Source organism: Sebastes umbrosus, chromosome 18, assembly GCF_015220745.1.
Source record: "Sebastes umbrosus isolate fSebUmb1 chromosome 18, fSebUmb1.pri, whole genome shotgun sequence".
NCBI classification, from domain to species: domain Eukaryota; kingdom Metazoa; phylum Chordata; class Actinopteri; order Perciformes; family Sebastidae; genus Sebastes; species Sebastes umbrosus.
The window spans coordinates 3,360,130-3,385,277 of record NC_051286.1 but is presented as its reverse complement, the minus strand read 5'-3'; the positions used below and the strand labels follow the sequence as shown (position 1 = coordinate 3,385,277).

The 25,148-nt window shown below is 42.9% G+C and overlaps 2 protein-coding genes and 2 long non-coding RNA genes across 21 annotated transcripts; 3 read left to right on the top strand and 1 right to left on the bottom strand.

Annotated features, from left to right (window-relative positions):
* Positions 1 to 629: 629 nt before the first annotated feature.
* LOC119477147 lies at positions 630 to 1,678 on the top strand. Of its 4 annotated transcripts, none has more exons than XR_005204181.1 (6): positions 630 to 683; positions 728 to 859; positions 926 to 947; positions 1,100 to 1,253; positions 1,320 to 1,373; positions 1,462 to 1,678. It is a non-coding gene; the product is annotated as an uncharacterized LOC119477147 (long non-coding RNA). The 4 variants fall into 4 exon arrangements; XR_005204183.1 differs by having other exon boundaries at positions 926 to 1,013; XR_005204182.1 differs by lacking the exon at positions 926 to 947 and having other exon boundaries at positions 1,166 to 1,253.
* Positions 1,138 to 17,154, bottom strand: LOC119477145 (serine/threonine-protein kinase PAK 6-like). 14 transcript variants are annotated; one of them, XM_037751047.1, is made up of 12 exons: positions 17,018 to 17,151; positions 16,836 to 16,926; positions 15,295 to 15,384; positions 14,208 to 14,945; positions 8,282 to 8,521; positions 4,967 to 5,749; positions 4,190 to 4,651; positions 3,975 to 4,108; positions 3,013 to 3,139; positions 2,298 to 2,423; positions 2,060 to 2,194; positions 1,138 to 1,776 (listed from the first exon to the last, which is right to left on the bottom strand). In XM_037751047.1, the coding sequence occupies exons 5-12, from the start codon at positions 8,480 to 8,482 to the stop codon at positions 1,609 to 1,611; spliced, it is 2,136 nt and encodes a 711-aa protein (XP_037606975.1). In that variant the 5' UTR covers positions 8,483 to 8,521; positions 14,208 to 14,945; positions 15,295 to 15,384; positions 16,836 to 16,926; positions 17,018 to 17,151; the 3' UTR covers positions 1,138 to 1,608. The 14 variants fall into 14 exon arrangements, with proteins under 14 accessions (XP_037606975.1, XP_037606974.1, XP_037606976.1 ...); XM_037751046.1 differs by having other exon boundaries at positions 16,836 to 16,898; positions 17,018 to 17,147; XM_037751048.1 differs by lacking the exon at positions 16,836 to 16,926 and having other exon boundaries at positions 17,018 to 17,154.
* LOC119477148 lies at positions 8,483 to 16,870 on the top strand. The gene is made up of 4 exons (XR_005204185.1): positions 8,483 to 8,623; positions 8,799 to 8,880; positions 13,862 to 13,938; positions 15,492 to 16,870. It is a non-coding gene; the product is annotated as an uncharacterized LOC119477148 (long non-coding RNA).
* LOC119477146 (kunitz-type protease inhibitor 1-like) lies at positions 17,084 to 25,053 on the top strand. Of its 2 annotated transcripts, none has more exons than XM_037751054.1 (10): positions 17,084 to 17,574; positions 19,074 to 19,234; positions 20,639 to 20,780; positions 22,333 to 22,503; positions 22,723 to 22,758; positions 22,853 to 22,981; positions 23,116 to 23,166; positions 23,251 to 23,421; positions 24,141 to 24,206; positions 24,426 to 25,053. In XM_037751054.1, exons 1-10 carry the CDS (start codon positions 17,121 to 17,123, stop codon positions 24,605 to 24,607), a joined length of 1,563 nt encoding a protein of 520 aa, XP_037606982.1. In that variant the 5' UTR covers positions 17,084 to 17,120; the 3' UTR covers positions 24,608 to 25,053. The 2 variants fall into 2 exon arrangements, with proteins under 2 accessions (XP_037606982.1, XP_037606981.1); XM_037751053.1 differs by having other exon boundaries at positions 17,084 to 17,610.
* The last annotated feature ends 95 nt before the right edge of the window (positions 25,054 to 25,148 follow it).

Here is a 25,148-nt window from a genome sequence, read left to right as displayed (position 1 = left end):
AGAGTATAATATGTTTCAGCCTATACAAATGTTTTATTTTGTGTTGAGTAAAATATACGTCCAATATAAAAAAAGAGAAATAACAGTGAACACGTCTCAACACATTTGAAAATACCAGCAGTTTTATTAACATCTGTATTTTTATAAAATATAAAATATAAACATTTAAACGTGCAAAGTAACATTCTGTGTAAAACTGTGCAAGTGTTCAAAATATATCTTTAGGAAGACAAAGAGCTTTTTTTTATATATATAATTCGTCGTCAACACAGGAGCATCCTGGGAAATCTGTTTAAGAACAAAAACATGCAAACAGGATTCATGTGGTTTAGGTTTTATGGTCGTAAAGGTTCAAAACTTCAGTAAAGACTTTGTTTTATTTTAGTTGTTTTTAAATCGAAGTTGTCATCATTATTAACTGAAATGTTCTTTTTCTATAATAATTATACTGAAGTGTATTTTCATTGTTTTCTGTCTCTGCACAGAAACATGAAGGAACCTTAAATATGAAACTACAGGAGGTCAAAGGTCAACCAGGGAGCAGCATGAAGGTTCAACAGGTTCATCTGTTTCTTTGTTTCATTTAAACGTTCTGTTCACTGACAGGAAGTGACGGTCAAAATCAGATCCAGGTCGCATAAAACAGGTGAACGTTCACAGGTGACATCAGCAAGTGCTTTCAGGTGATTCCCACATATGTCTCAAGTGAGTCCCACATGTGTCTCAGGTGAGTGCTACATGTGTCTCAGGTGATTCCCACATGTGTCTCAGGTGAGTGCTACATGTGTCTCAGGTGAGTGCTACATGTGTCTCAGGTGAGTCCCACATGTGTCTCAGGTGAGTCCTACATGTGTCTCAGGTGATTACAACATGTGTCTCAGGTGAGTGCTACATGTGTCTCAGGTGAGTGCTATATATGTCTCAGGTGAGTCCCACATGTGTCTCAGGTGTGTACCACATGTGTCTCAGGTGAGTGCTATATATGTCTCAGGTGAGTCCCACATGTGTCTCAGGTGTGTACCACATGTGTCTCAGGTGAGTGCTATATATGTCTCAGGTGAGTCCCACATGTGTCTCAGGTGTGTACCACGTGTCTCAGGTGAGTCCCACATGTGTCTCAGGTGAGTCCTACATGTGTCTTAGGTGAGTACAACATGTGTCTCAGGTGAGTGCTACATGTGTCTCAGGTGAGTGCTACATGGGTCTCAAGTGAGTACCACATGTGTCTCAGGTGAGTCCCACATGTGTCTCAGGTGAGTGCTATATATGTCTCAGGTGAGTCCCACATGTGTCTCAGGTGTGTACTACATGTGTCTCAGGTGAGTGCTACATATGTCTCAGGTGTTTTCAGATGAGTCCCACATGTGTCTCAGGTGAGTCCCACATGTGTCTCAGATGAGTCCTACATGTGTCTCAGGTGAGTCCCACATGTTTCTCATGTGAGTCCTACATATGTCTCAGGTGAGTCCCACATGTGTCTCAGGTGAGTCCCACATGTTTCTCAGGTGAGTCCTACATATGTCTCAGGTGAGTCCCACATGTGTCTCAGGTGAGTGCTACAAATGTCTCAGGTGTTTTCAGATGAGTCCCACATGTGTTTCAGGTGTTTCAGCAGAGCGACATGCGTTTGCGGTGCTGCTCCACCAGAGGCACCAGGCAGCGCGGTGAGCTGGCCTGCAGCAGGAACGGATGCTCCAGCAGGTCGGTGGCGCCGGAGCGCTGCAGCGTGTCACGAGTCAGCATGCGGCCCAGGAAGTCCTTCAACACTGGAGACACCTGAGACACAGAGGGTGACATCATCAACTACTGATAGGCTGATCAGGACCCCAGAACCACCTGCTAACTGGTTAGCCACTTAGCGTCTCTGTGCCGTTTTATCAAATCACTCTCTTAAATTGGGCAAAAGCTGAATTAAACCCATGTTCACTAATTGGTTATGATGATTACAGCGTTTAGAAAAGGTGGTCCCCACAATGCATGTTCTGTTCTGGTGTCCTCACCTTGTGATAAAGACGTGAATATGTGTGTGTGTGTGTGTGTGTGTGTGTGTGTGTCTTACCCTGTGGATGTTCTTCACGCTCGGTGGTGCCTCGTCCCTCAGCTTCTTCATGGCAGCGATAGGCGTGTCGCTGAAATATGGCGGCTCTCCATCCACCATCTCCACCACCATGATGCCCAGAGACCAGATGTCCACCTGAAGGAAACAGGAAACTGTCAGAGTTCACCTGCACACATACAGGTACCACACCAGGTTCCTGAACTGTGTTTTCAGATTGAAAATGAGTTCTTGTTGCTACCTCGGTCCCGTACGGCCTTTTGGAGATCACTTCAGGAGCCATCCAGTACGGAGTCCCGACCAGGGACTTCCTCTTCGGCACGTCTTTACTGATCTGAGCGCAGAAACCAAAGTCTGACAGTTTTATCTGCAGAAGAAGAAGAAGAAGAAGAAGAAGAATCAGGTATTTTTGATGTAATTTGTTGTTCTTGCAGTTAATAATTTCCTGGCACTTTCCGTTAGTTGTTGAGTCTGTAAATGGGCTGAATGATCATCTGTTGTGAGTTGTACTGTGGCTCTGCTAGCGCTCATGCTAAGCTATATGCTAAGCTAATGCGAAGCTACCCAGACAGTCGCTAGTCAGTGAAGTTAACGTCAACCACGACCGTTTCCTAACCCTAACTAAGCGGTTGTGTTGCCTAAACCTCACTTCCTGTGAAAACGGAAGTTTATTTTGAAACTGATGAGATGCATGTAACGAGGGTATATTGAGGGGTACCCCGTGCGTTGGTCTCCGATGGTGAGGAGCACTGACCAAGCGGCGGTATTTGACGAGCTGAGAGTGAGAATGTGTCGTTCCTGCAGGTATTATTTCACGGTATACAATAATGATGTGCTCCATTCTGTCTCTATTTTTTATTTTTGTTTACAGTATTATATGTTAACGTGTGTGTGTGTGTGTGTGTGTGTGTGTGTTTGTGTGTGTGTGTGTGTGTGTGTGTGTGTGTGTGTGTTACCCTCCCGTCCAGTGTCAGCAGGATGGAGTCGCTCTTGATGTCTCTGTGAATGACGCCCTGAGAGTGAAGATAAGACAACGCCTGCAGGACGCCTTCACACACCGTCGCCGTCTGCTCCTCATTCAACCTGAAACACACCAGAACCAGCGTTTACTCAGGTACTACACTCAGGTACTTGTACTTTACTTTCTACTTCTCCTCCACTACATCTCAGAGGAACTATAGTACTGTTTACTCCACTATATTTATGATGTTGAATGTTTGTGATCAACTGAAGGATGAAGTGAAAATCCTCCTCCTCGTCCTTCTTCAGCTAAATAAACTCTTTAAAAAGCCTCTTGGATCAACTGGAAAATCCATCGTTACAACACAACTTTAACTTTTATTTTACTTTATTTTACATTATTTTTATTTTTATTTATTTTCATTATATTTTACTTTATGTTATTCTACTTAACTTGACTTGATTTCATTATATTTAACTTTATTTTATTTTACTTTACTTTATTTTACTTCATTTTATTTGACTTTATTACTTTATTTTACTTTTTGTTATAGTTTTTAATTTTACTATACTTGTTTTTTTCCTTCTTTTACTTAACTTTTTTTTCTTTTACTTTACTTTATTTTACTTAATTTTATTTTATTTTACTTTATTACTTTATTTTACTTTAATTTATTTTATTTGACTTTATTTTGTTGTAATTTTTAATTTTACTATACTTATTTATTTTCTTTTCTTTTTTTTTCTTTTCTTTTCTTTTACTTTACTTTACTTTATTTTATTTTACTGTACTTTATTTTATTTTACTTTACTTTATTTTACTTAATTTTAATTTTTAATTTTTTTAAATTTTACTTTACTTCATTTTATTTTACTTTTCTTTTCTTTTATTGTTGTACTTGTGTGTAAAGTACTTAAACTCTCCCAAACCAACAGGTGTCTTTGAATTCCTGCTCACCTGGTTTCACTGACGATGTGCGTGAGAGCGCCGCCCTGCAGGTACTCCATGATTACCCAGAGTTCCTCCCCCACCAGAGCGCTGCGGAACATCTCCACCACGTTCCGGTGCCGGTAGTCCCTCATGATCACCACCTGAGACACACTTTACTTTACTTCATGTTACTTTATGTTACTTTCTTTATTTTCTTTATTTTCTAGCCAGTGTTACTGCACCTCGTTGAAGAGCAGCTCGCGGCGCTGTTGCTTCCTCAGGTCCATCATCTTCACGGCGACCTGCCGCCCGCTGTGTCTCTCTCTGGCGATGCAGACCACCCCGGTGGACCCCTCGCCGATCTTAACAAAGTTCTCCAGAATCGTCCTCGGGTCGCCCGGGTCCACCACCATCTGCAGCGCCGCCTTGAACTGCTCGTGAGTCACCTTCCCTCCTCCGTCAGGTGCCGTCTGCTGGGTGGAGGCGGGAGAGGGGGAGGGGAAGGGGGAGGGAGAGGGGAGGAGGCGGGGATGGCTCAGGGGGGTTGGCGTTTTCGGAGAGAATCCGCTGTTGAAGCTGGAAGAAGAGCGGAGCGAGCGCTGAGGTCGACCCGTGATGATGGGACTGCTGGTGCTGTTGGGGGGGGGCAGCAGGAGGGGAGAGGAGGGGGAGGAGGTGGAGGAGGGGGAGGAGGGGGAGGTCAGCTGGGGGACAAGAAGACAGAAGACGTCACTGGAAATAATCGATTAGTAATCAATCGATCAGTGTCAGACTCAGAAACCAAAGTGTAAAAACCAACGGACTACTTTCTAGACTCTAGGCTAGCTGTTTCCCCCTGCTCCCAGTCTTTATGCTAAGCTAAGCTAACCAGCCGCTGTTGATGGCTTCATGTTTACCGTACAGACATGAGAGTGGAGTCACTCGCCAGGTCACTGCAGAAGAAGATGACATCATTAACAGAGACACCCAAAATGTCCCAAAATGTTGAACTTTTCCTTCAAATGTCCTTTTTTTCTTACCTTGAGGTCATAGGTGGAGTGAGGCCTTCTGGGAGTTTCTCCGGAGAAGGCCAACAGGTCAGGCAGGCGATGGGCACCTGGTTTCAGTCTCAGGGGAGGTCTGCTGTCGGTCTCCACCGTCTGCAGGTTGTAGTGACAGGAAGCTGGCCTCTCTCTTAGTCCCGCGCCCTCACTATGGGCGTACTGTCCACTTATCAAACCCCCCACACCTGTCCTCCGAGGCGTCACACCTGTCGAGCCCGTCACACTTGTCCTCCGAGGCGTCACACCTGTCGAGCCCGTCACACCTGTCGAGCCCGTCACACCTGTCCTGTGAGGTGTCACACCCGTTGAGCCCGTCACACCTGTCCTCTGAGGCGTCACACCTGTCGAGCCCGTCACACCCGTCGAGCCCATCACACCTGTCCTCTGAGGCGACACAAGTGTGGGGGGTGTGAGGGGCGTGGCCTCGGACCGAGTACCCACCTCGCAGGTGGACTTGGCTCTCTGTAGACCGTTAAGTTTGGGGCTGCCGCTCTCGCTGCGCACCTGTCGGATCCTGTCCTGCCAGTAGGTTGATCTGCCGTCCGTCTTCCCGTCTTCCTCGCGGCGCTTGAGCTCCTCGTACTGGTACGTCTCGTCCTCCACCAGTTCTCCCAGTCGGCCCAGCGACCGGGCCCGTTTCCGCGCCGACGGGCTGCTGCGGCGCAGAGAGTTGGAGCTGGTGACGGACAGACGGCTCATCTCAGAGATCACGTGGGAGATGTAGTCGCCATGACCGATAAAACTCCCACGAACAATCGTCTACAGAGAGACAGCAAATATTATTATATAGATTTATATATTCATAATATGTATTTATATGTTCATGAAGTATATTTATATTCTTTTCTTCTTAAAGATCAATACATGATGAAGAATTGAACTTAAACTATTTATTAAAGTATTTGTAATTTATAGGTGAATGAATACATTTACTTTATATATATAAATATATATATATATGATATGATTTATTGATTCAGTGCAAAATCTAAAGTTCTGCAGGTAATCCTGAAAACACAGACCTGAATGATCCTGTTGTCTGTTATGAGGTCACAGGACAGACTGTATTATTTACACCTGAGGGCACCTGCATGGAAACATCAGCTCATGTTTCAGCTGAACTTAACCCGAACACGACATTTACAGTAAACCAGTGAACGCACCGTCAGCAGCTTCTCTATCTGTGTGCTCCAATCCGCGTAAATCCGTACTTACACTTACTATTTTGAATGCATTAGTGCGTTCACACTGTGAAGTACGGCAAAATGCAGTGCCCGAATGTTGTACTCAAAACGGTCAGATTGTTGAATGTGGAACGCTGGACACTTTTCACACTCAATTGTCACCATCTTGGCTACGTAGCGGAAGGGGCGGGACCACGACCACTATTCAAACATGTGCACAAACTGCACTACATTGAAGTGTACTTCCGGAAGTACGTGTATTGGAACACACTGTGTTTTAAACACTGATAACATGTCAGAGGTCAGAGGTCAGGGGTCACAGGTCAGGGGTCAGGGCCTGGCTGGTCCTGGCTCAAAGAGTTTAGAAGCAAAGAGGGGAAACTCTGGTGCTTTTTTGACGACAGTCACTACATGGTGCCGCCATTTTGGACTGAAAATGCCCAATGAGTCTGTGGTCATGGATGTATAAAGAGCTGTCTGTAAATCAGAAGATTTTTTAATGTAAATCTTAAGTATCCCTCATTTAAACCATTATATCCTAAAAATTGTCAAAAAAAGCACCTGAGTTTCGCCCCTTTGCTTCTATACTCTTTGGTTGCTTTCAGTCCAAAATGGCGGAAGCATAGCTCTGCTGCTGGGTGCTGATGTTGCAATGAAACGAACAATTGGCTTTCACTTCTTATCAATATACGTTCTTTGGTCACACTCTACAGTCCAATCAGGAGGAAGCTTTCCTCTTCCTGACAAAATAAAAGCCCCAGCAGTGATGTGACGGCGCAGGTTGGAGCTAATTACTGCTCTAATTACCTCTAATAAACTTTAATAAGTCATTGTTCTTCTATTTTTATCTTTGGGTGTTGTCTTCTGGTGGCCCAGAAACATGTTTCTGTGGCTGCAGAGTTTAGGAACCACTGAGATAATATTATCGATTTTTGATTTTTGACAGATTACAGACTAACATTAGCCTTTTATGCTGACAGTTTTAAAGGGACTGTTTGTAACTTCTTACACGTATATCAATCCGGTTCGGTGTCCCGTGCGCGTTCGCGTGTTGCTACGCTGTTCAGACTCAGACTCCAACACAAACTACACGGAAGCACCAAAACCTCAAAGTTATATCTAGTGAAGCCCGTCTGTTAAACAGTGTTGGCCGCGGTCGGAGGACGTGGGGGAGACCGTAGCTTTGGTCTCCAGGGCCGGAGTCTCTGCTGTACTCTGCTCCTCTGCTCCTCTGCCTGCCTTCACTCACACACCGTGCTCGTTCTCGCTCTTTCGCTCCACTCTCACGTTCATGCTGCTCACTCCACACTGCAGAAGAGTTAGTTTAGCTCTGAGAATATATAGTGAATGTACAGGGGACGTTTGTGCAGAAATAACTGCTGCAGCTCCTCCAGACCAACAGAGGTTTCCCGTGTCTTGTGAAGTGACGGGGCTCCGCAGCGAGAAACGTTATCGTCTCAAAACTCCGGTGTCTCCCCTGTTCCCTCCGGCCGCGGTCGGGGGGCTGAAGCAAGAACAGCCAACACTAGGATCAGCATTGATTCATGGAGAGACCTTCGTCTGGTCAGCTAACATTACTGCCAAGCAGCTGAAGTATAGAGTGATATTGTGGTTTTAGCTGACGTGTGTCGCCTCACTGTTTTGAGTGATGCTCGTTCATGTATATGTAGAGCGAGAACAGGCGCGGGCAACACGACGCTGACTTTCTTTGACTTAACGGCCACAGGTGTCGCTGTTAACAAGACATTTCTGATTCTTACAAACAGTCCCTTTAATGCTTACATTAGCCTACTTCTAAATGTTTTACGTTAATGTGGGTAGACCGGGATAAGATGTATAACATGTGTTAGCATTAGCACTGCTACTAGCTGCTATTTGTTATTACGCCATGTTAGCTAACGGAGTCTATCCGACTGTAGCGTGTTGTAAAAAGTTATTTCTGTCATATATGAGCTGTTATAATGTGAACCGCTCCTGATGCGATGAGAAGATCAAATCAATCAATCTGATTATTGACCGATCAGACTTGTTTTTAGTGATGTCACTGCGTATCCACTGCGTGTCGTTATTATTGTGAATAATATTAATATTATTATTATTTTCTCACCTTCCTGAGTTCGACCTCCGTGATCGTGGAGGGGTCCACCAGGGGTCGTGGCCTCTTCAGCGTCTCGATGACGCTCTGCCACTGTGGCGGCAGACCCACGTAGCGTCCGGTGGTGTCATCGAATGACGTGTGGACGCGGTGCTGGAAGTCCTGCGGCGCCGAGATCTGCGGCCTGCGCTTCTTCTTCCTGCGGCGGAACATCGCCACGGCAACGCAGCGACGGCCAAGCGAGAGTGAGACCTGAGGGAGACAACCGGAAGCAGCATGCTCAGCGCAGGAAGAACAGCACCACAGGTCCGACTGAGACATGATGGAGGGTCACATGAACACACACACTTACAGGTACACACTAAACACACAGTAGGAGAACACACACATTCACCATGAAGACACACACTTAAAGGTACACACTAAACACACAGTAGGAGAACACATACATTCACCATGAAGACACACACTCACACACACACACACTCTCTCGTCTGTCCGTAAACTGACAGCTTCTCTTCCTGTTCAGGTGGTTTACCTGAGCACAGTCACATGACCTCCTCCTCCTCCTCCCTCTCTCCTCTCACACACAAACCGACCAAACAGCCCAGGTGAGAACTCACTTGGCTTCATCATTAACAGACATTTAACGTAACGACTGCAGGCACATATACAGCAGCTGGTACATCTGAGGACAAAAACTGACTCGAGTATCAATAAATAAATAAATGTATAAATAAATACAGAATTGACTACGGAAATAAATAAATAAAAGAATAAATAAATACGGAAATAAATAAATATATAAATATATACAGCATTAAATACGGAAATAAATAAATTAACACATAAATAAATAAATAAGTAAATAAATATTGAAATAAATTTATATGGAAATAATTAAATGTATAAATAAATACAAAATCAAACACATAAATAAATATGGAAATAAATAAATACGGAAATAAATAAACGTATAACTAAATACAGCATTAAATACGGAAATAAATGAATGAACAAATAAATAAATATGGAAATAATAAAATATTTTTCAGAAATTAATTAATTTATAAATGAATACCGAAATAAATAAACAAATAAAAGTTGATGATTCAAACAAGAGTCTAGAACCTCCTTCCTCATTAACATACAGACCCAGAAATACCGAAATAAATAAATGTAGGTGAACAAAAATATAGAAATATATTTAAAGCATTCATGTATTTATGTCATATTTAATTAGTATAACTTTTATTTTTTTATTCATGCATTTATTTATTGTTACTCATTTTTCGTCCTCTATAGGGTCACAGAGCCAAAAGAGACAATTTACAGACAATTAAAGCTCCATTAAATCACTGTTGATCACTAGAGGGCAGAATGACTCCAAAACAAGACGCCAGTAAACTCTTAGATTAATAAGTTCTTAGTGAGCATCATCACATTATTTATGAGGAGCTGAATGGATCAAAGTATTGATAAAACTGATTGTTAATAAATGAATGAACATTAAACAGAACATTATGATAACTGCTCAGTCAGATGTTAATAATCTCCATCCCGTCAGTCAGTGTGTTGGTTGTTATTAATTGTTTTACAATGAATATATTTGTTCTGCAGTGGTGAGTTGACTTGATATTTATTTACGTTTTATCTTAATTTCAGTTTAATTTGTTTTAAAAGCATATTTTTTTATTTGTTAACAGCTGCAATAAGAAACAATTTTGAAGTGGATCTAAATTCACTTTTAATCAATGAAAATTTAGCAAAATGTCAATTAATTTCACCGTAAAAAAACTAAATAATTAACATATTTATGTTTCTATACGTTCACAGGTACGTTTGTGCTTTTGTTGATTTAATTTTAGTTTGAAGTTAATGATCTACTGAGTTGTAACTCCATCAGCCTCTCTCACCTGTGAGTCAGTGTCTCTCCACTTCAGGTGAGCCAGCTGAGGTCCAGTTCAGTTCAGATCAGATCAGATCAGATCAGTTCGGTCCGGTCTCGAAACAGAGAAGAAGAAGAAGAAGAGAGAGTCCTCTCTTCTTCTTCTTCTTCTTCTCTCTCTCCTCCTCTCTCTGTTTGTTAACTGGGAGTGGTGGAGGATGTAGAAGGATCTGATCCGGTCAGTCAGTCAGCTGATAAGGTGATTAGAAGCTGCCGAAGTTACACTCTGTACTCTGTTCACTACCTGCTCAGGTACGCCATTCACTACCTACTCAGGTACTCTGTTCACTACCTGCTCAGGTACTCTGTTCACTACCTGCTGCCCAGTCAGACTCCTAGTTGATTGATTGATTGATTGACTGATTGATTGAGTGATTGATTGATTGATTGATTGATTGATTGATTGACTACCAGCTGTGACTCTGTTATTTAGTTTTGGACAGTAAATACTTGGCGAATATAATTAAATAGTTAAAATACATACTGTTACTTCAGACTTCCCGTCCAACACGAGAAGATAGTCTGAGGTCAGTGTGTGTGTGTGTGTGTGTGTGTAATCAGGGTGTGACTGACATACCTGAGGAATCAAACCGACTCACTACATGACCAGACAGCTCCTCGTCTGACTGAAACTCAACAGTGATTCATTCAAACACACTCAGACTCTGCTCCCATCAGAAGACGTTACGCTTCTCTACAGCAGTGATTCACAAACTGTTTAAAAAAAAATAACAAACATCCTGATCCAAGTAACAACAGGCCTTATCTATAAATCAAGAGGGGAGCTGATTTCTGCGTAAATGCAATCACATGCAGTTTGGGGCAAGTCATAGTCAAGTCAGCACACTGACACACTGACAGCTGTTGTTGCCTGTTGGGCTGCAGTTTGACATGTTATGATTTGAGCATATATTTTATACTAAATGCAGTACCTGTGAGGGTTTCTGGACAATATCTGTCATTGTTTTGTGTTGTTAATTAATTTCCAATAATAAATATATACATACATTTGCATAAAGCAGCATATTTGTACACTCCCATGTTGATAAGAGTATTAAATATTTGACAAATCTCCCTTTAAGGTACATTTTGAACAGATGAATAATGTGCGATTAATCACGATTAACTATTTTAATCGATTGACCGGAGTCAAATTTCAAATACTTGATCAATAAAGCTAATTGTCATTGATTGATCACATCTTACGATCATATCACAGTGATTGATCAGAGTTCAGTCAACTACCAACCCCTGAATGAAACCATACATTTTATTAAAAGATAATTAGTCTTATCCAAAACTAATTATTTGAATCAGCTGACGGACTGAAGATGATTATCTCTGTAAATATCTTTCTTTATACTGTTTCATTGTCTCCATATTGATGGTCTGTGAAAGCTTGTTTAGGGTGAAGTGAAATTATTGATCATGTAGAATTTAATATTAAAGGTCCCATATTGTAAAAAGTGAGATCTTCATGTCTTTTACATTATAAAGCAGGTTTAAGTGCTTTATAAATACTGTTAAACTATCAAAACGCTCAATATACGGAGAAACACACACAGCCCGTATTCAGAAACTGTGCGTTTGAAACAAGCCGTTAGGATTTCTGTCCATTTGTGATGTCACAAATATACAATATTCAGACACGGTTTTAAATGTAAACATTCTAAATGTGTCCCAGTTTATTTCCTGTTGCAGTGTATGTGAATAACATCAGCTGACAGGAAGTAAACATGGACCCAAACTGTTGCTTAATAACGCAATTTCATTGCAATTCAGTTGAAATTCACTAAAACGGAGCGTTTCAGACAGAGGGTGAATACAGGTATATTCAGACAGACAGTATGAGGAAAATAAAGTTTTTTTTTTAACATTACAGCATATAAACATGTTCTAGTAGAAACACAAAATACAAGAATGAACCTGAAAATGAGCTGATTTGGGACCTTTAATACCCATATATGATCTGATGTTGTTTTCATAATCAGTGCTTTTACATTTCATAACTTCACAGAGTAAAGTAAACATGAGTGGGAGGAAGAAACACGTGGCTGTGCCCAGATCAGTTACAGTCACAGTCACACCACCAAACCCTCCATTCACACAGATCAGCTTACTGCAACGCACACTCACACAGTCAGGTGTGTGTCAGGTGTGTGTCAGGTGTGTGTGTGTACCTGTACCGGTTGACCCGCTGTGTTTAAACACTCTGAACAAACAGGGTTCTTTAAGGAACCATGTTTGAGCTCCGTTCAGAACATAAACAAAGTGTCCCTGGGTTTCCTCTTGTCATGTCTATCAGATGGTGCTGAGAGGGTACTTGTGACTTCCTGTAGGTGGCGCTCTCCTTTCTGAGTTCAACCACCGAAGCTAAGGGTGCTCATGCTAACGTTGCATTTGTTTATGGTCGAAGGAAACAGTCTTTCTGTTCAGCTGAAGTTTGAGCCTCTAAAACCATTATCTGGTACTACGGAGAACCCTTTTTTAACTCAACAGTAGACCGTTAATTGGAATGGTTCTTTGTGGGACCCTTTGACCATCGTGAAGCTTTCCAACAGGACTTCCAACCAGTAGAAAAAAGGCAAAAGAACTCTTCTGGTTCTCTGTAGAACCTCTTTATGACAGAGGGTTTCATGTCTGTCCATTGTGTTATTTACTGGTTACTAGACAGCTTTATGTAACTTCTATAAGGAACCTGACTCACTGGGTTCTAACAGAACATTTCTTATGAAAAACAGAAAACTGATACATTCCTGAAAGGTTCCTCACAGCTGTGTGGAACCATTAGTTCTGCAGAGAACCCTCTTGGTACTTTATAGTTTACAGTCAGCTGTGTGGAACCGTTACAGTTTAAACTTTACGTGTAGGAAAAATGCTGAAACACTCACCTGGCCGGCGGAGTCCAGGTGAGTCCAGGTGTGTTCGTTGTGGCCGGTTCCCGCTGCCGTTCTCCCCCTCAGACACTCGACTCTCCCTCTGCGGCTGTTCCTCCTCCCCCTCTCCCTCCCTCCCTCCCCCACCTCACTAGTCCTTGTCTCACCTTGTTTCAGGTATGAAGGTGGAGTTTACATTTTGTGGCTTCTTACTCCATATTCATAAAAAGCTTTACTATTTACACGACTGTAGTTCAGTTTATTTCTGCTGAAACAGAGTCAATGTTTATATTGATAAACATAAAATCATTAAAATAATAACACAGGTACAATAAATTAAAAATGCTGGAAGAACAAAGTAGTTGAGGAGAAAATATTTTGGAAATTATGAATGGAGTTTGGTGTGTGATAGTGTGGTATTATAGCCTGCCTTAAAGGGCAAGTTACTGATTGAAGCAGTAATCTTGATAATTAAAACATGATTGGATGTTGATCTGACAGATCTATTAATATTAATACAGATAATTAAATCAGCTATTCAAGTTTTCAGAGCTGTTTAAGGTTCATTTAGCAGGTAAACACACAAAATCAGATTACATTTTGTAACTCAATCTCTTCAGTGATACATGTGAAGTCACCTGGAACATATAGTCAAACACTGGACCTTATTGATTGTTGTCTTTAGGTTCAGTCAATAATAAAAGCACATGCAAAACTCCCCAGAAACAAAGACAGAAAGGTAAAGAGGTTTTCTCTCTCTCTCTGCAGGCTGCAGCATGTCTCGTTCTCCCCTCAGGCGGAGGAAGGAGGTGACTCAACAAACAGCCAGACTCTTAACGTCTGAGGTAACCAGAGTTTTAGTCAAATACACCAGATTTATGAAATAATGTGTGAAATAATTCAGATTTAATGTGTGAAATAATTCAGGTTTAAAATGGAAAGCAAACCCGGTTTATGTAAATTAATTCACTTTAGTCACATGATGCACAATATACGCTTTCCTGTGTTTCACATCACCTTGTTTCTATGGCAACAAGAAATCACGGGCCGTTTTCATTTCATGCGTCACATCCTAAATATCAGATATTGACAATCTATCTCAAGATCCACTTACTGGCTCTTTGTAGATCTTTTGCTCCCCACAGTGTCAGCGCAGAGTCGGTTGCATGTCCCCACAGTGTCGACACGGAGTCGGTTGCATGTCCCCATAGTGTCGGCATGGAGTCGGGTGCGTGTCCCCACAGTGTCAGCGTGGAGTCAGTTGCTTGTCCCCATAGCGTCAGCGTGGAGTCGAGTGCGTGTCCCCGTAGTGTCAGCACAGAATCGGATGCGTGTCCCCACAGTGTCGGCGCAGAGTTGAGTGCGTGTCCCCACAGTGTCAGAGCGGAATCGGGTGCGTGTCCCCACAGTGTTGGCGTGGAGTCGGGTGCATGTCCCCGTAGTGTCACCGCGGAGTGGAATGATCCTTTTAAAGGACAGTTTATTGTTTTCTAATGTTTCCTTTTTCCTCAATATTTTCAGTTTAAAACTTCACTTTTGATTTTATATTTTCAAATTCGCATTTCATGACATTCATTTGTTTCAATATAAAATTAGCTTCCTTTCTTACCTTTTAACATTTCATTACAGTCAATTACAATAAATTCTTCCCCATGATCACTACTGTGGGAAAAACAGAAAAAACCCTCTAAACACCTCTTTATTTAGTTACACTTGAAAACAAACAAACAGAACAAACAGATGATGTTTCAGTAGAAAAGTGCCGACATCTGCCCCTCAGCTCCGACAGGACGGACGACGCCAGCGGCTGCCGGCATTCAGCAATGAGCGGAAAAAACTCCTCCACATGTCGCTGCAGAGAGAGGAAGGTTTAACACGCAGAATAAACCAGGTTTCACATGTAATAAACCAGGTTCAACACGCAATATAAACCAGGTTTCACATGTAATAAACCACCGTTATATCGCTGTCTTCAAAGCCACCAGACTCCATTCACAAAAACAGTAATTTTACCTCTCAGAACACGGGAGTATACATCGTTATGTTATGCTGTCATATGCTTCACATCATTCATAACCTTATTGATTAGCTATACTGTGCTAACCTACGTCACTGCTTTCTGCTAAAGGCTGAGAACGCAGATGAAGCCGCCCTTTAAGTAAACTGCACAGACAGAGCAGCAGTCAGAGGTTAAATCTCACCTGCAGCAGGTTGTTGTTGTTGTTGTTGTTGTGGAGCAGATGAGAGGTTTGTATTCTGGATCACATCTTCAGTCACAGACATGAAGAAGACTGCAGAGAAATGATGAGGATGCATTAATGAAAAGAGTCAATTAACTCACTTTATATTACATCAGTTTGTTGCCTTTAAATGTTTAGTTTTCTCAACTGTTTTACAGAGAAGCAGGTTTAAATAGAACAAACCTGAGAGAGCTGAGAGGCACCAACTCCACCTGAGAGACAAAACACATCAGAGCAGCAGGTGGAGCTGATGTACTGACTCTCAGCTGGTGGTGGACCAGAGACTCACCTGGCGGTGGACCAGAGACTCACCTGGTGGTGGACCACAGTACAGTACAGTATACAGTACAGTGTATATATATATGTATATATATACTGTGTATATATATGCTACTTAGTACTTGTCCTCCAATACATCAGAGCAGTTTGGTGCATCTCATCACATAGAAACTGTCCTGTTTAACAGACTACGTAATTGTTTTGTGGGATTTTGTTGTAATATTTCTAAATAATAGTAATACAATAGTATTAGTAAAAATAGTAAAAGTTATGCATTTACATTTTTTTTCTTCTTCCCCCATTTGGGGCAACCTTTAACTACATCTAGATGATAATACTGACATACTTTGGCTTTTACTTGTAGTGGAGTATTTTCATAGTGAGTACTTTTACTGCAGTAAAGAATCCGAGTACTTCTCCCATCACTGCTGTGTACTCTCAGTAATGTGTAATATTTCCTCGGTATCTCTGCTACAATAAACTCATAAATAAATAAGCAAAAATAAACATTTAAACAGAATATAAATATGAAGTATTTGCAGTAGTGACAGTTATCAGTGATCCACCTTCAGCCACTGTGATACCACCTAGAGGCTGTTACCTCACCTGTCCACACGGGGGCGCTCAACCACCATAATATTTATACTTAACATATATTCATGTTTCCTTCTCTCTTCTAAAATGTGACGAATTAATGTTATTATTATTATTATTATTTTTATTATTATTATTATTTTTTTTTTATTATTATTTTTATTATTATTATTAAACAAGATTCACCTGCACACAATAAATCTGTTGAACCTTCACACAGTGACTCACTGTCTGAACACGCCCACACACTGTTATGTTTCTGTACTCCTTGTAGTAGTGGTAGTAGTATAAGTAGTGGCACTGGGAGTAACAGAAGGAAACATTAGATTCACTTATAGTGAAAACATAAAAAAAGCCATAAAACATAAAAAGGACAACAGAAATTAAACAAATCCAACATAAAATGAATAAAAAGGAAAAACATGACAGAGTATGACAATAATATATTGCATACATTCATTGTTTTGTGAGGAATAAATCATTAACACATATTGTTCCATTTCCTTCATAATATGAAGAAATTTGGCTTTTCTTGTGGTAAATGTGAACACTCAGTGTCACACTCAGTCACTGTAACCGTAGCAACCAAAATCTGACATTTCTATAGAAATCAAAGGCTTCCGCCACACCTGAGGGACGTCATCGTGTCGTCGGTGTAATTGTCCTGTTAGAGGCGTGTCCGGAGTCTCTTCCTGTTTGTGAGCAGCAGGTGAGACGCACCTGAGAATCAGAGACACGGAGACACCTGGACACCAGACTCTTTATACCGACCTGTCCTCAGTTTGACCGTCTGTCCGGTTTAACGACTCACCTGAAGAACTCCCGGTTCACCTGTGCACCCTTTCAGAGCGAAGCGGCGCGGCAGACAGGTGTTCAGGAGCCGGTTAACTGTTTCTTACTGCTGCATTCACACGATGCCTCCATCCTCCTCTTCCTGCTCTTCCTTCCTCCTCCTCCTCCTCCTCCTCCTCCTCCCTCACCTACGGCCCACCGGAGCGGCAGGTGACGCGGACTGTAGCGGTGTGTTCCGCGCCGGTCAGGAGAACTTCGTGCTGGACGCGGAGGACGCGGTGGAGAGCGGCGCGAAGCTGCTGTCCACCGCGCATGTGATCTCCGAGGAGGCCTGTAGGAGCGCGTGCTGCGACGACCCGCGCTGCAACCTGGCGCTGCTGGAGCCGCGCGGCACCGCAGCAGCGGCAGGAGCGGCAGCAGCGGCAGGAGCGGCAGGAGCGGCAGGAGCGGAAAACCGCACCTGCGTCCTGTTCAACTGCGTCCACAGAAACCGCTTCGTCTGCAGGTTCGTGAACCAGCCCGGATACCTGAGCTACATCAGAGAGTCCACGTTCAAGAAGCACCTCCAGGGACCAGGTGAGTCCGCACCTGGACCAGGAACACCTGGACCAGGTGAGTCCACACCTGTATCAGTCACCTAGGATCAGTAATCAATATATCAATACATACATATAGATAATCTGTCCCTCTGTTAGTGGACGTGGTCTCCTCTGGTCTGTCCCTCTGTTAGTGGACGTGGTCTCCTCTAGTCTGTCCCTCTGTTAGTGGACGTGGTCTCCTCTAGTCTGTCTCTCTGTTAGTGGACGTGGTCTCCTCTGGTCTGTCCCTCTGGTCTGTCCCTCTGTTAGTAGACGTGGTCTCCTCTGGTCTGTCCCTCTGTTAGTGGACGTGGTCTCCTCTGGTCTGTCCCTCTGGTCTGTCCCTCTGTTAGTAGACGTGGTCTCCTCTAGTCTGTCCCTCTGTTAGTGGACGTGGTCTCCACTAATCCGTCCCTCTGTTAGTAGACGTGGTCTCCTCTGGTCTGTCCCTCTGGTCTGTCCCTCTGTTAGTGGACGTGGTCTCCTCTAGTCTGTCCCTCTGTTAGTGGACGTGGTCTCCTCTAGTCTGTCCCTCTGTTAGTAGACGTGGTCTCCTCTGGTCTGTCCCTCTGGTCTGTCCCTCTGTTAGTGGACGTGGTCTCCTCTAGTCTGTCCCTCTGGTCTGTCCCTCTGTTAGTAGACGTGGTCTCCTCTAGTCTGTCCCTCTGGTCTGTCCCTCTGTTAGTAGACGTGGTCTCCTCTAGTCTGTCCCTCTGTTAGTGGACGTGGTCTCCACTAATCCGTCCCTCTGTTAGTGGACGTGGTCTCCACTAATCCGTCCCTCTGTTAGTGGACGTGGTCTCCTCTTATCAGTCCCTCTGTTAGTGGACATGGTCTCCACTAATCCGTCCCTCTGTTAGTAGACGTGGTCTCCTCTAGTCTGTCCCTCTGTTAGTGGATGTGGTCTCCTCTTATCAGTCCCTCTGTTAGTGGACATGGTCTCCACTAATCCGTCCCTCTGTTAGTAGACGTGGTCTCCTCTAGTCTGTCCCTCTGTTAGTGGACGTGGTCTCCTCTTATCAGTCCCTCTGTTAGTGGACGTGGTCTCCTCTTATCAGTCCCTCTGTTAGTGGACGTGGTCTCCACTAATCCGTCCCTCTGTTAGTGGACGTGGTCTCCTCTTATCAGTCCCTCTGTTATTGGACGTGGTCTCCACTAATCCGTCCCTCTGTTATTGGACGTGGTCTCCTCTAGTCTGTCCCTCTGTTATTGGACGTGGTCTCCTCTAGTCTGTCCCTCTGTTATTGGACGTGGTCTCCTCTTATCAGTCCCTCTGTTATTGGACGTGGTGTCCACTAATCCATCCCTCTGTTAGTGGACGTGGTCTCCTCTTATCAGTCCCTCTGTTAGTGGACGTGGTCTCCTCTAGTCTGTCCCTCTGTTATTGGACGTGGTCTCCTCTAGTCTGTCCCTCTGTTATTGGACGTGGTCTGACATCATCAGATGGACTGAGGTCATGTGATACCTTGTAGCTCTGACATCACTGTGTGTCTCCAGGTGAACAGGCTCCGCCCATCGCCATCGCAAGCCGTGACGTCGTCGTTCAGCCCGGCGAGGTGGTGACGCTCAGCGGCATCCAGAGCCTAGTGCTGGGGGACGCCCACATTGACAGGTACCGCTGGACTCAGCAGAGCGGAGACGCCGGCGTCTTGAAGGAGGTAAGAACTTGCTGTCACAGGGGGGCGGGGCTTAACACAGGTAACCAATGGGATACCAGCTAGAGAGAAACAGGTAGTCTCAGGCTGTATTCGAAACCGCCTACTGCATACTACTGAGGAACGCAGTATGCAGTATACTGTACATACTGCGCTCCTCAGTAGTATGTGACGGTTAAAGCGATGTATTCTAGACGAGGCTTTGGCCTTTAGGACTGGACAAAAAAACGAACTCGTACCACTATTACAATATTAGCGAAAAATACAACTTTGATTTTGTTTATGTTCTGCTTGTTTACTTTTAAAGATACTGCAGGTTTAAACTATTTATTCTAACAGCTCATAATGAAGTGAGACAAACGGGATCATCAACGAGGGGACACGGGAAATATAAAATATTGATCCACAAAACTTACGTTACTCAAACAGCTTTTTCAGTTACAGCAACTAAACAGAGGTTCCAGGTTCCTGTTCATTTATAATGTAAACAAACTATCCGTCAACAAGGAAATAAAAGCCCCTCATCTACAGACCGGTCTCTAGAGAGCTCCAGCAGCTCATAGCGGTCTGTGAGCGTGACCGCCCGGCTGGCTGGCAGCGACTCCGGCAGACGCTAGCTAGCTGTCACTGCAGTTTGTGGAGCTTCTAAACTCCGATAACGGTGGAACAAATGTTCGATTCGCCATCTAACTTCATAAATCTGCCGATATTAAAAATCTACACAGTTGATTTCTCGCCTCAAAAACTTTCAGAAGTGAATTTAGTGATGAAATAGCTACAAAAAACGTTTTTGGTTTCTGTTTTTGTACCCGTAGCCTGTAGCGGTCCAGCGCTTTGCATTGTGGGATACAGTAGGCGAGATAGACTGGTCCGATGCAGACTGGAGTTTTTTTCCAAATCAGTACGATATTCGGATATTATTGGCATACTGTAAATTTTGCTTTAGTTCGCATACTGCATACTACATTTTGGCCAAATCAGTACGTACTACTAGTATAGTACGCGGTTTCGAATACAGTCTTATTCTAGCTGATACAGGGAACATACCTTAATCGTTTATGTTCAGTGCGGCAGCATCCGGGACACCAGACTCCATTCAAAATACATGCAAATTTCAGTCTGCCTTGCTTTAATTACAAAAACAGTCATTGGAAAACAAAACTTGTCGCTTTGTTTCAGTACAGGTGAGTGTGTAGATAATTTCGGCTAACATGTGATCCTTAACAGAGTTCAGTTTTAAAAATAATCTTAACTTTTTGGATTGACAGCATCCTCCATTTAACGGCTGTGTTTTATGTCCCTGAAGTTTTTTTTGTTTTATTTGGGTGTCTGCAGAAAGTGATTCCAACTTGTTACTGTGCGTTCAGCTGAATTAAACTACGTTCTTTTTTGAATGGGATTGTGCAGAAGACCGATCTACCTGACCAGGTGCAACTCTCCAACCTGCAGCCGGGCTCGTACGTCTTCCAGCTGACCGTCACCGACTCCAACGACCAATTTCACTCTGCCAAGGTCACCGTCCTCGTCCTCAGCCCGCAGCTGTCCAGCTGTGAGTGCTCATGGGAAATGTAGTCCTGTCTGCTTGTTTATTGATCAGTTAAACTCTGATTTATTGACAGATTAGTGATCCATTATAAAAGCAGAATCCATTGAGTGATGTGAAGTTGTTGGTTTGGCATTTATGATCCACACCTCGGCTCAAACTGGTCAGACTGGAATACCACACACACACACACACACACACACACACACACACTGAGGTTGCAGAAACTAAACCTGCTCTGCCAGGCTTTTATTTTGTTGTTCTCACACTTCTTTCAGTAGATTTCAGTGGTGACGAGTCACATGACAGGTTGACTGGAACAAGCTGTTCATGACGGGGTTTACAGTTAAAGAGTTAGTGGGCGCTGATCTGAGTTCAGATCCAGTTTCAGGTTGTAAAACTGTTGAGCAACATGTGACCGTTTGCCGTAGTGACACACTGTAAATACTACATGTTACCGTGGTTACGGGAGTGTCCACACACGCACACACACTGTGCTGTGGGTTAATTTTTAAATTCATCAAACAGAGAAATGTCAGTACTAACGGTTTAGTAATTTAGATTAGATTAGATTAGATTAGATTTCCTTTATTGTCATTGTACAGGTACAACGAAATTGAGTTTGCAACTCCCCATCCCATACACGATGCATTAAAAGACAGTCTATAAATATAGGGTACTATACACAGAGACAGCTATAGGGTTAGTGACCAGTGTCGTATAAGCAAACTGTCAGAAAGGGCAGTCAAAAGACTATATAAAACAATATAAAAAAAGACAATGATTATAATGAATAATTAAATACATAATAAATAGATAGCTTAATATTGATATAAATAAGAACAGATAACATCGGAATGGGGAGAGCAAAGCCGCTGCGTTTGGACGCGCCACCATGGCTTTGCTCTGGCGCCAGACTGTTATTAATAACAGACTTTATTAATAACAGTCTTAATAAAGACTGTTATTCATTTTTAAATGTATTTATTTATCTTATATTTATTTTTAAGTGGATGACGCACGTTGAGTGACAGACCCCTCATTTGCATAATGAGGCAGAAATGCATAAAGAAATGTATCAAGAAAATAATACAGAAATAAATAAGTTTGGGGAAATAAATAAGGGGTGAAATGCAAAGTGAAAATCGTGGCTATATAATAATGGCTATATTTATTTTTGATATTATTTTGGTACATTTAATACACACATATATACATATATATATATATATATATATATATATATATATATTTATGTATTTATTCATTGAGTTATTTATTTATTTATTCCTTTATTTTTTATTTCGGCAGGTTCCATCCTCCATATTACTGTTGATACTTTAAGTATATTTTGCTTGTAACACTTTTGCACTTTTACTTGTAAACTCACCGACTCAAGGTTCACTCACCAGCTTTTCCCAGAGCTTTCAACCGTCTCATGGCGTCTACATCAGTGGATGAGTTCTCTACTGTCATACTGTGGCTCTTCTCTCATCAGTAAAAATGTTGACTCTGGATGAACCGTCTGATGGCGTCCTCTCTTTCTCCCCCCCGTCAGTGTACTGTCTGGCCCCGATGAAGGTTGGCCCGTGTCGCGCTGCGTTTCCTCGCTGGCGTTACGACGCTGCGAAGGGCGAATGTGAGAAGTTTGTGTTCGGAGGCTGTAAAGGAAACAACAACAACTTCCTGTCCGAGGACGATTGTTCGTCTGCCTGCAACGGAGTCACAGGTAAGCAACACACCTGACAGTACACACAGTACACACCTGACAGTACACACAGTACACACCTGACAGTACACACAGTACACACCTGACAGTACACACAGTACACACCTGACAGTACACACAGTACACACCTGACAGTACACGCACACACGCAGTACACACAGCAGCTTCACATGTTTGTAATACTGCTGATGATGCATGTTTTTCTTTTTTCGTCCACAGCGGCTACACAGAGGGGCGTCACTCTGCCTACCGCTGGTCAGTCCCACAATGCACCTCTTCATGTCAGCTCTGCAGCATGTTCAGGATGTACAGGATAAACGTATGTGTGTGTGTGTGTGTGTGTTTTCAGAGGAGTGTAATTCAGCGTGTAGACCCACTCAGTTGATCTGCGACAGCGGCTGCTGTCTGGACAGAGGTCTGGAGTGTGACGGCGTGACGCAGTGCAGCGACGGCTCAGACGAGAACCACTGCAGCAAACGTAACTAACGCGCACACACACACACACACACACACACACACACACACACACACACACACACACTGTCTAAACCTCACTTTGGTCCTCACAAAGATACAAGAAAAAACCTCAGTGATCTTCCTCCTCTTCCTCAGTGAACCAGACCTTGAACAACCTGCTGAACATTGACGTGAACCAGAGGAAAGGTCAGTCTCTTTATCTCTGAACACCTTCTAGCACTCCAAGCTAACAGGCTACATGCTAACACTGATACCCCCCCCCCCCATCAGCACGGTGCGCGGAGCCCCCCATGACCGGTCCGTGTCGGGCCAGTTTCACCCGCTGGTACTACGACCCTCTGATCAGGAAGTGCTCCCGCTTCACCTACGGCGGCTGTGAAGGAAGCGAAAACAACTTTGAGGAAGAAGACAAGTGCAGCAAGACCTGCAGAGGAGTGACCGGTACGACATACACACACATCAACATATATACTGTGTGTGTATATATATATATATATATACATATATATATATATATATATATATATATACGTATGTATATGTATATACATATCATGTAGTACCATATAGTTCATATAATCACATATAATAATATAATTAATTGTATCTTTGTCTTTGTGCTTTGTGTCTTTGTATCTCTTTGTCATTATATCTGTGTGTCTTTGTGTATTTGTGTCTCTGTGTCTTTGCTTCTGTGTGTCTCTGTCTCTGTGTCTTTGGCTCTGTGTCTTTGTGTCTTTGTCTCTCTTTTTTTCCTCTGTGTATTTGTGTCTCTGTGTCTTTGTTTCTGTGTGTCTCTGTCTCTGTGTCTTTGGCTCTGTGTCTTTGTCTCTCTCTGTATTTGTGTCTTTGTCTCTCTGTGTCTTTGTCTCTCTGTGTATTTGTCTCTCTGTGTCTCTGCCTCTCTGTCTTTGTCTCTCTGTGTCTCTGTGTCTTTGTCTCTCTTTTTTTCCTCTGTGTCTTTATCTCTTTGTGTCTTTGTCTCTCTGTGTCTTTGTGTCTCTGTCTCACTGTGTCTTTGTGTCTCTGCCTCTCTATGTCTTTGTGTCTCTGTGTCTTTGTGTCTCTTTTTTTTCTCTGTCTTTGTGTCTCTGTCTCTTTTGTCTCTCTGTTTCTTTGTGTCTCCGTATCTTTGTGTCTGTCTCTTTGTGTCTCTGTAGAGCGTAACGTGTTCTTCAAAGGGGTGTTTGACCGTTTCGGGGCAGATGATGATGAAACTGACTCAGGTGAGAACTTTGACTTCACCTCTGAAACTACAAATATGGTGAACAGTTTGTTGTTTCTACCTTTTGACAGTATGTGATAGTCGTATTACAGTCAGCAGTAATAGTAGTATTACAGTCAGCAGTAATAGGAGTATTACGGTGTAATAGTGCTGTATTAGTACACAGAAACAGTAAAAGTTTGCTAGCTGACAGGAAGTGACCTCACCGTCTCCTCCTCAGGAAACATAGCGCTGGCCGTCTGTCTGTCGGTGGCCATCTTGGCTCTGTTGGCCGTCCTGACCTACTGCTTCCTCAAGTCTAGGAAGAAGCGCGCCCAAAGGTCCTCCGCCACAACCGCCGCCCATGTGGTGCTGTCGGAGCAGGACACGCTCGTTTACAACACTACCACCAAACCTGTGTGACGTCATCACCCAGCTTGTATGACATCATCATCATCACTGTCGCCATGACGACCACCAAATGGACTTTACAGTTACAGTATTTGGGGAAACTGATAATTAAAGTGTAATTTCTTTATTATTAACCGTGTTGATCATCATCAGACTGGAGAGACAGACGGACCGGATTTTATGGAATAATCTCATTTTAACAAGCAGCTGTCCAGGTTTTATTTTTTTTTACAGTGCATCGGGTTTCTGCTCTCATATATTTCATATCAGTTTGTGTTTGATATATTTATGAATTGTGTGTGTGTGTGTGTTTGGGGTCTCAGGTTTCAGATTTAAAATGTTTGATTTCACCTCTTTGAATGTAAATATGAAGTTGTTTTTAATAATCTCAGGTCGTTAATATCTGATGCCGTTGTGTTTTTTAATGTTTGTTAATAAAGTCTGGTGGGAACAAGAAGACACTTCCTGGCATATTATTATTATTATTATAAAGTGTTTGTGTTGGAGTCACAAACATCCCAACGCAAGCTCCAACTCGTCTCTGAAGCTTTCA

What these genes read in the sequence shown, in the direction of transcription:
- LOC119477145 (XM_037751038.1), bottom strand. Translation starts at nt 8,590, where the DNA reads ATGTCTCAGTCGGACCTGTGGTGCTGTTCTTCCTGCGCTGAGCATGCT. An exon ending in ACTCCACCTATGACCTCAAG is followed by an intron (nt 4,652 to 4,966) that starts GTAAGAAAAAAA and finishes CTTGTCCCCCAG; the next exon opens with CTGACCTCCCCCTCCTCCCC. An exon ending in CACATCGTCAGTGAAACCAG is followed by an intron (nt 3,140 to 3,974) that starts GTGAGCAGGAAT and finishes GGTGTGTTTCAG; the next exon opens with GTTGAATGAGGAGCAGACGG.
- LOC119477146 (XM_037751053.1), top strand. Translation starts at nt 17,121, where the DNA reads ATGCCTCCATCCTCCTCTTCCTGCTCTTCCTTCCTCCTCCTCCTCCTC. An exon ending in TGACGTGAACCAGAGGAAAG is followed by an intron (nt 23,167 to 23,250) that starts GTCAGTCTCTTT and finishes CCCCCCCATCAG; the next exon opens with CACGGTGCGCGGAGCCCCCC. An exon ending in TGATGATGAAACTGACTCAG is followed by an intron (nt 24,207 to 24,425) that starts GTGAGAACTTTG and finishes TCTCCTCCTCAG; the next exon opens with GAAACATAGCGCTGGCCGTC.